General features: G+C 26.8%; 1 protein-coding gene and 1 long non-coding RNA gene across 9 annotated transcripts in view; one reads left to right on the top strand and one right to left on the bottom strand.

Annotated features, from left to right (window-relative positions):
* The window catches only part of LOC118442301 (uncharacterized), a 69,163-nt gene extending 65,723 nt beyond the window's left edge, over positions 1-3,440 (bottom strand). For 3 of the 6 annotated variants that reach the window (XR_014983106.1, XR_014983103.1, XR_014983105.1), the window contains exon 1: positions 3,277-3,440. This is a non-coding gene — a long non-coding RNA (uncharacterized LOC118442301). Of the gene's footprint in view, positions 1-1,515; positions 1,796-2,480; positions 3,052-3,276 lie in introns of those variants that run through there. The other 3 variants (XR_004838361.2, XR_014983107.1, XR_014983104.1) reach the window with 3 other exon arrangements.
* Positions 3,410-8,488, top strand: pigeon (gamma-secretase activating protein pigeon). Of its 3 annotated transcripts, none has more exons than XM_085661919.1 (11): positions 3,410-3,808; positions 4,000-4,159; positions 4,739-4,878; positions 4,940-5,252; positions 5,339-5,601; positions 5,678-6,861; positions 6,931-7,272; positions 7,352-7,566; positions 7,643-7,846; positions 7,906-7,977; positions 8,055-8,487. In XM_085661919.1, the coding sequence occupies exons 4-11, from the start codon at positions 4,958-4,960 to the stop codon at positions 8,123-8,125; spliced, it is 2,646 nt and encodes an 881-aa protein (XP_085518045.1). In that variant the 5' UTR covers positions 3,410-3,808; positions 4,000-4,159; positions 4,739-4,878; positions 4,940-4,957; the 3' UTR covers positions 8,126-8,487. The 3 variants fall into 3 exon arrangements, with proteins under 3 accessions (XP_085518045.1, XP_035723594.1, XP_035723593.1); XM_035867701.2 differs by having other exon boundaries at positions 4,000-4,195; XM_035867700.2 differs by lacking the exon at positions 4,000-4,159 and having other exon boundaries at positions 8,055-8,488.
* Positions 8,489-9,091: the final 603 nt, after the last annotated feature.

The raw sequence follows: 9,091 nt of genomic DNA, 5'->3' as shown, positions 1-9,091 counted from the left end.
CTAAGCGTATTGCAAGTATTAATAAAATATATCTCTGAAGATACATCAAAATTTAGAAACAATTTGCATATATAGAGTTTATTTTCACATTTCTGTAATGAATGTCTGCATTCAAAAGAGTTTGAATTTATTTTGAAGTTTTCTTGATATTGTGATAATACACATTGCATACTGAATAATTAATTATTAATACATAATAAATAATACAAAATGTCAAATATGTAAAAAGGTCAATTAGGAAAATAATGTAAATAATTAGAAAAATACATCCTGAAACAATGATGTGTAATCAAATTTTTTTTAAGCGATACTGAATCAAATAACATTGATGAAATAAATATATATCATATATAACACATCTATGTAAAAAGGGGCTGAAATATTATTATTGATATATAAAAAGCAATGATTAATATGCGAAAATAAGCTCTATATAATCGTTCGCACAAATATTGAGCTAATTAATTTGTTTTGTTTTCCTTCAAAGTGACATCAGTTGTATCTGCCTGAATAAGATACTGCCAGAGTGATACCGCCCACAATTTCCCCGCTTATGTAGTGGTTATTACATTTGTATCTTTTGTGATTGAAAAAAAGAGAAAATATACTTAAAGTGATTCATGTAGATTATACAAATTTTATATAAAAGTGTATTTATGATATATATTATCACACAAGGAAGAATTAGATGCGGTAAAGTTTCTATTCGTATAACTACTACAACATTATTGAAATTAGATTTTAATATTACTTAATTAAGTGCGACTATTGTATAATATTTGTATATATGGTAAATAGAATAATAATATAAGTAAAATGGCAGATACTTACTGGCCAATTATAATAGTAAAAGAATGATTATCTTAATTATTTCTCAGAACCAAAACAAGGAAAAATCGTATGAGAATACCCTATATTAGAGAATATAACATGTACATGACTGCAGAATAATTATTCGTACAGTCAGTTATTGTACTGTTATTTCTAATAGGATTATTACCTACTTATTAAAGACCTAATTACCTAAAGAAGTTTATTCAAACTATAAGCTTTACTTAGGATTGCCAAGAAGTAGCATACGCAACGTCAATGCGATTGTACATAGGCAACATCTACCTATACCTACCTAGAGTAATATCCTAAAATACACACTACATGGTCTTGTTTCTTAAGAGACGCAGAGATTTATATACAACTGCACTATATGCAGAAATTTATATATATACATAGAAAATGAAAAAAAAAAAAGAAAAAAGAAAAGAAAAAACGACTATTGTTTTGAATTCATTATTAATTTTAATATAACTTTTGAAAATCAAACAAATTGGCTTTCATGAAATCTGTTTTATAATTACAAACAAAGGACACTGATTAATGAGCTTGTTCATATGAGTCACATTTGTTTGTAATTTCTATTGTGGTGATAATTGGTAATATGATTTGTTATATATTTAAAAAAGAATGAAATTCTTTACGAAGAAAACATTTATTTTATAGAAGAAAAAAAGAAAATACCTTATTGAAAATAAAATGGTTGCATTTGTGCTACGAATCTAGTTTACGTCACATTTCAAATTGGCTTATATACACATATATGATATATATAGTCTCTTCGGTTCACGTATATAGAGAAATATTTTTGAGAACCTAAAATTTAGGTTATTAAAAATACGAAGAAACCTTTTTTTTATACGAAAACTATATATTTTCTTTGTACGATTAAAATATAAAATAGTGAACCTTGAATCCTTTACGCTTTCCCTACTCTCTATAATACAGTCACGACTAAAGTCAAACTAACTCCCGTTTATATATATAAAAAAAAAAAAAAAAAAAAAAAAAAGAGAAAGAAAAAAGAAAAAATTACCTGACAAATCAAATTATACGATTCTATTAAAAGAAGAAACAAAATGGAGGTTAAGATCTATGCAATTAATAATTTTATAATTCCTCGACCATATATTTTATTTTTTAAATTAAATAACTTTTATATAGAAAGTTTCTTCATATTTTCAATAACACAAATTTTACGTCTAAATTTTAACAGTTACGTGTATACGTTTGAACTGAACATACTATATATATATGTGTGTGTGTCTATATATATATATATTATATATTATATATTATATATATATATATATAAATTAATTCACGAGTACTTATTACTTTCAGGTCACATGATAAATCTCTACGACTCTAATATTATATACTCTTTATAAAATGTTAGAGGGCCTATATAATTTGATCTTATTGTGCATCACATGAAATTGTTCGATTAAAAAATAGTAAAAAAAAAAAAAAAAAAAAAAAGAAAAAAAAAGACATCAAATAATCGTTGCCTTTTCGAAGGCACTTGAAATACTTAAAACCAATTCGACATTGTATTTTCATGCGCTGTAACACAGTGGTACCGATGTATAGAAGAAAAAGAAAAAAAAAGAAGAAAAAGAAAAAAGAATTAGACATTAAATACATACTGAATATTCCTTATAGCACCAAATAGAAAATGTTTGGAAAGGCCAAACGCATAGGAACAGATCAATTAATAGGAATAGTAGATATCTCTTTACATTTCTTAAGCCATCTCCAAACAGAATCATATCAATATTATTTAGATCACGATAAAACCATTAATAAATACACACAAATTACGTGCATTTATTGAAAAATTTACCAAATAAATAAGATGAATGCCTTGGGCAATCGGTACGAAATACTGTGGAATAATCAGTCTTACTCCCGAATACATACATCACATGCATACATACACATACCTACGTACATACATACATACATACCATACATACGTACATAGTTACATACATACGTAATAGTTACATACGTACATACATACATATGTACATAGTTACATACGTACATACATACATACATGCACATTAAAGAAATACTGTAATATCATTGGTTACATCGCCGTAAAAAAAAAATTTTAATATGTACACGAAGACCAGTTTATAACATGTATGAGAGATACACATTGTTTCTTAATAACAGTTAGGAACATTCAATAAAAAAGCCATAAAATATCGAACGTCTATGTCTTTTTTCTAAATTTTCGATCCATTTTAAGTTCTTTTTTTTGTAGAAAGAAAAAAGAATAAAAAAAAAAGAAAAAAAAACAAAACAAAAAAAGACAAACAAAAAGGAAAAAGGAAACCATCTTTCAAATCTTATCGATTCGGTGTACTACAATAAAATATTCGTAACGACTTTTCAACGAGATTCTTTTAATATAATGTTTTCATAAATTTATACCTTATTATTTTTCAAGTTGCAACTTTAATTCGATTAAGAATACATTACTTATTGCAATATGTTTAACAAAAATATTACAATTTTACTTCACATCCGATTAAGATGATCTTCAAAAATAACCTTCCCTGTGTATACCGACTGTACAATCTGCTAAGTATCCTCCATTGGTTCGCCTTTTATAGATTTACTCAAAGGTGCAGTTAGATATAGAATTGATCCGTTACCATGGAAACGCATTGACCAATCATATTTTACTAGAAAGAGATAGAACATCTACGTCTTCTACGTCTATATCTCCTTATCATTTTGAGTTCTATAATTCAACAATGGGATCCAGCTGTCTAATGAAATGTGCTTTTTGTGACATTTTTACATAATTCTTTAATTCGGAGAAAGTAATTTTTTTTTTTTTTTCATTTAATTGCAATCGTTACACATAAGATTTTTTTATTAAGACATAGTTCCAAGAAAGATATGATAGGAAATCTTGCTGCCAAGCTACGATTACTTTTGCCAGATAAAACTGTCACAGGTATATTATATTTGTTAAAATAAAAGAGATACATTTAATAAAGTTAATAGTGCAATGATATATTCAGCATTATTGTTATTGTAATAAAATAATTCTTAACGAAGTTAAATACATAAAGGCAATCTATACTATTAGCTCAGTTTATTTATTTATTGATGTAGAATGTTTTGTTGTTATTCTTAATTTAATAGCATTCCATAAATACCAACAAAGTCCAATATTTTGATCGGATTATCGCATTAAAAAGGAACTTTTCAATTGGAAACAGGAAAAGGAACGTTGTTGGATTATATGATTGAAAAGGAAGTATTAATAAGTGCATTATAAGTGTTCTATCAAGTTTCATAAAAAGCAAGTAAATAATAGGAATTACATGATTAACAGAAAGTAAGGATTGGTTCTGTTTTTTTTTCTTTTTTTTTTTGTTTTTTTTTTTTAATTCTTTATATTTCTTTGTAACTTACTACTTCTTTTTCTATTTACTGCTCTTATTTCAATATTGACATTTATAGGATTAAATTAATATTTATTTTTATATATTTTTATAATTAATATTCTTTGAAGTAAAATATCAATACATATAGTAACAGGTTAATATATCCTTTAAATGTCAATGTTCTGTTGTGATTAACTATATCATAATAAATTATAAAAGCATTAAAATTGTACAATAACTTGTGCTTCTACTTGTATCATAAATATATTTTGAAATATTCAATAATTCTTACTCACTTTCATATATATATAAAAATATGTAAAAATCTTATAACTTTACAAGTATGAAGTTGCAATCTGTATTTGCTTACTTACTACTTCTTATATCATAATTTATGACGAAAACTATATAACAGCCTTGTATATATTATAACTAATATATTAATATATTAATATTTCTTAGCTCATGCATGATCTATATTTCTATATTTGTAGCTGAACAATGGAAACTTTTGGGTCAAGAAAAAGATGGATCTCTTCTTATATGTTGGTTGGAAGAAAAGTTATTAGAAGACGACACAGTTTTGCAATATACTGTTATAGGCCATTACGACCGGATTAAAAATAAATTAGAGGTGAATATTATATGAAAAATATATATAATTTGTAAAAAACACCTCGCATTATATTTTGTAGATCCTACATCGTTTTCAAATGATATTGAATATTGTTCAAGCTACAATAAATCAAAGCCGTACGTTACTTGGCTATGTGACAAAGCAAAATTCTTCTATTGAAAAGGCTGTTGAATCTATTGAAGAAAATAGCTCTAAAGTAGAAGAGTCAATTGTGAATGTAGAAACTTATCAAGCATATCTAATGAAACTTGACATAGATAAACTCTACAATTTAGAAATTGAAAGGTCTAAGCAAGTGCGTATTCAGTTCTTATATAGGGAAAAACTCCAAACTACATCTGATAAATTTTTATTATTACTTCATCAAGAATGTAAGTATATAATAGAATTATTCTTAAATTAATCAGGATTTATTTAACTTTCTTTATATATTAATGTTATAATTTTATTTATGTAGGTGTCATGATATATACTATCATATTTGATGCATCAGTGGATGCTTTGTGGGAAATAAAAGAATTAAAACACGAAGAATTAGTAAAAGAGTTTGTTTGGGCACAATGGGATATGACAAATCAAGTCTTATATCATATTCATCACAGACGAATTCCTACGAGTTTAGTGAGCGAAGATAACGATGAAAATAATATCAAATTGTCTCGTTCAAATCCAACGCTTAGTGGACTTCAATTTCATGATGATCTTCCACATGAAACAGTGGTTAATATTTTATTGTACAGTAAACATTTCTATATAACTAATTATTTGTCAATAATTACAATGTTTTGTCTTTCAGTTAAATATTCCTTTAAACTTACCTCAATTATCAACTACTTCTAATTGTGGAACTTATGAAGATGATGTTATACCTTTGAGAGTTCATGATTGTTCTTTAGACCTTATTGTGGTATCAGATTCTAAAGGAATGGTCTGTGTTTGTCATCATTATCTATATAGACCAATGAAAACACAACATGTACTTAATTCTTTAACTGAATCAAATACTGTACATTTCGCATATTCAGTTACGCTTCTTCATCATAGTTGTGTAATTCATTGTGTTATACCAGGCATACCATGGTCACGTGCTAAGCTTATAAGACCAACCTTTGCAATATATAAAAATCATTATATGATTGTATTCGTGCAAGGTTTACTTATACATCTTCTTGAAATAGGACTGAATCATGATCCCTGTTGCCATATTTTATGTGGTTCTTCAACACCTGTTGTATCACATGGTTCTTATTTAGTTCCATTACTTGATTTACAAAATACGGAAGAAGGAAATCATAAAAAGCAAGAAACATCTGGTCTTCATCATAATATTACAGAGAATAAGATTGGCTACTTAGATGGAAGCAGTATTTTTTCAAATTCTGACTCAAAAATTTTAACTATTGATTTACCCACACTAGATCTTGTAGAATTATCCATTTCTACTGATTTTCTTATCGATATTTTTCGAAAAGAAACTTCTGTTGAAGTACGCTTGGGAATTTTACATTACTTCATTTGTCATAAAAATGATATGGAAATTATTGCGGATTTAGTATCTATTGTAGCAGAGAAACCTCGACTTTTGGAGATCGTACGATATATGCAAGAAATTCTTATTGGCGGATCATACGCTTTGATACAAAAGAATTTACTTGCAGATGCTATGCCCTTATTAACATTATTACCTGTTACTACGATGGAAGAGTACACGACTTTTGAAATAAAAGTTAATGATTTAAATATAACATTAAGTCATGAAAAACTATGGAATACATCTGTTATGTTACTTTCACCACAACAAAGATTAGTTCCTTATCATAGCGATTTGTGGACTAGACTTTGGGAACAATTAAATAAAAATATTCAAGATAAGCCAAGATTTCAGCCAAGTAAAATTGCGGAAAAATTGTTGGTCTCATTGGCATGTTATCAACCAGAGGCATTATCCAGATGTAGTACTCCTATGTCTCCAAGTGGAGGGTAATATATAATATAATGTTTCTTTTTAATATTCTAATATTTGGCTGTATCTAATTATTAAGTGTACAGATTTGTTATAGCTACAGTTGCTCTTGGAGATTTACTGGGTAATCGTAGCAACAAGTTGTTGGACTCTAGTTTACCATTCACAGAAAGTGAAAGTTGCACCGCTTCGAAACAAGAACATATCGTTTCAGTTAATTTACGTGAGCTTTCGATGTATCTTTTGAAGAATGGTACACAATCATCGACATCTCATATTCAAGGTTCATGTACAGCTTTACAAGTTCATGCAATGGCTACGAGATACGTAGCTGCACAATTAGAAACATCACGTATTTTATGTCACATGCTTTGTCGGGCTGCTAACGTTGACTTACGAATTGAACAAGAACGTGGTTTTATGCTTATGTAAGAAATCCCTCAAATTATTTACATAATTACAATACTTGATTTACAAAAAAATATCATGAAATGTATTTCATTTCAGTGATCAATTGGATAATGGAAAACGATGGTTATTGTTCATGCTTTTGGAACGTTACAGATATGCATTAGAAAATATAGCGTTTCCTGCTCCTCAAGGATTTACGTCGTTTTTTACTTATCTTGGGTATAAAACTTTAAGTTATTCTATGTTTTTACAATATGTTCAGAGAGCAGTATTTGAGTTACAAGTAGATGTTACAAAAATTATCATGGCAGGTATATATTACTCACTACGTTTATATTGTAAATATTAAAAAATAATTACATATTGTAATTGAAAATGTATTATCAGATATAAGTGATACAAAAGAAAATACTATTAAAAAATTGGCTTTACTATCTTTGCTGCCACGATCTCGAGCCAAAAGACTTTTAAATCAATGGTTACATCCAGTTAGCTTTATGCTAAGAGCTCGGGAACATGCAGCTAATATTTTATCAGGCGAAGTAGCTCAAAATCGTGGCAGATCTTTCCAGCACCGTAATCATCATAATGGTGAGTAAGTAAAATGATAAAAAGATAATAAATCTAATAAAAAAAAAACTTATCTCTAGGTTTAGCAGCATTTCCTTCTGCGGATCGTTTATCGCCTCTAGATACATTTCTTGATCTACTCACTGCAAAAGGTATATATAAATAGATATCAACGATCGATATTTCTGTAATACAAACTAATATGCCTCTTTTACTAATATTATTTCAGCTAGTCTTGCTGAATTAGATTTCGGTTTGCTTATGGAAGCAACTGTAACATCCACAGAAGATTTTTTATAAATAAAAGAAGTTAACAAAAAATGTGATCGTTTCTAATATACAATATTATATGAAAATATAACTACTTGCATAATTCTATACACTTTGCTATTACAAGTGTAAAATAATAAGTGTAACAGATTTTAGATTAATCAATGGATAATAATAATAATTTGTATTACCATTATTTAAAGAAAAATATTTAATCATACATCGTTCTTTCTTCCATTAAATTTATTCTAAGATAAATACATACCGACTCTATGAAATACATATATTACATGATTTTCTACTAACAGATTCTCGAAATAATATCTTGAAGTTAATTTATTTGAAAATACTCTTTTTTTCAATTCGAACATAATTCAATATATATATGGGACATTCATTTATAAATTAAATACATAAACAATAATCTAAATTTTATTTATGTAACAGACAAAATTAACATAATCGCTAGTAAAAATTTCTTTATCTATATTAATTACACGTTATTTATCTAAAAATGTATGACAAACGTAGTAGAAATATTTTTAAATAAAGATTATATAAAGCCTTCTTGATATATATTATGGACATTAAATTTCTATTTTAATACGATTTACAGTTTAATATGATTCGAATTTTTTAAAAAAGCGTATTTAACAAAATTTCTGCATTTTATTATTAATGAATAATATTTAATAATATATTTTAAAAGACACATGTTTTATAGAAAAGTGATAGCACATTACATTATTGGATTATTTAGACTGTAAAGTTTAGAGTATAGTACAATACGAACTATACTTTTGTATGATAATAGATTATTTATTTGTTGATTAACCCTTTGTAGGAGGAACTATTTATCAAAGTAACTAATCAATTTTATTACAATATGTTGTACGTAAAGTTAATAATTTATTGTTTATATATGAGATGGATCAGCTAAGAGGAAACAGACGATTATTTTCTAAAGCAGTATGATAAAATGCAAATTAATTTAAT

This window comes from Vespa mandarinia, chromosome 16 (genome assembly GCF_050613455.1).
Source record: "Vespa mandarinia isolate Hongniang chromosome 16, ASM5061345v1, whole genome shotgun sequence".
NCBI lineage: Eukaryota > Metazoa > Arthropoda > Insecta > Hymenoptera > Vespidae > Vespa > Vespa mandarinia.
Note: the sequence above shows the minus strand (reverse complement) of the source record. Positions and strands in the feature narration are given on the sequence as shown.

What these genes read in the sequence shown, in the direction of transcription:
- pigeon (XM_035867700.2), top strand. Translation starts at nt 3,751, where the DNA reads ATGATAGGAAATCTTGCTGCCAAGCTACGATTACTTTTGCCAGATAAA. An exon ending in ATTATTACTTCATCAAGAAT is followed by an intron (nt 5,253 to 5,338) that starts GTAAGTATATAA and finishes TTATTTATGTAG; the next exon opens with GTGTCATGATATATACTATC. An exon ending in TGATCTACTCACTGCAAAAG is followed by an intron (nt 7,978 to 8,054) that starts GTATATATAAAT and finishes ATATTATTTCAG; the next exon opens with CTAGTCTTGCTGAATTAGAT.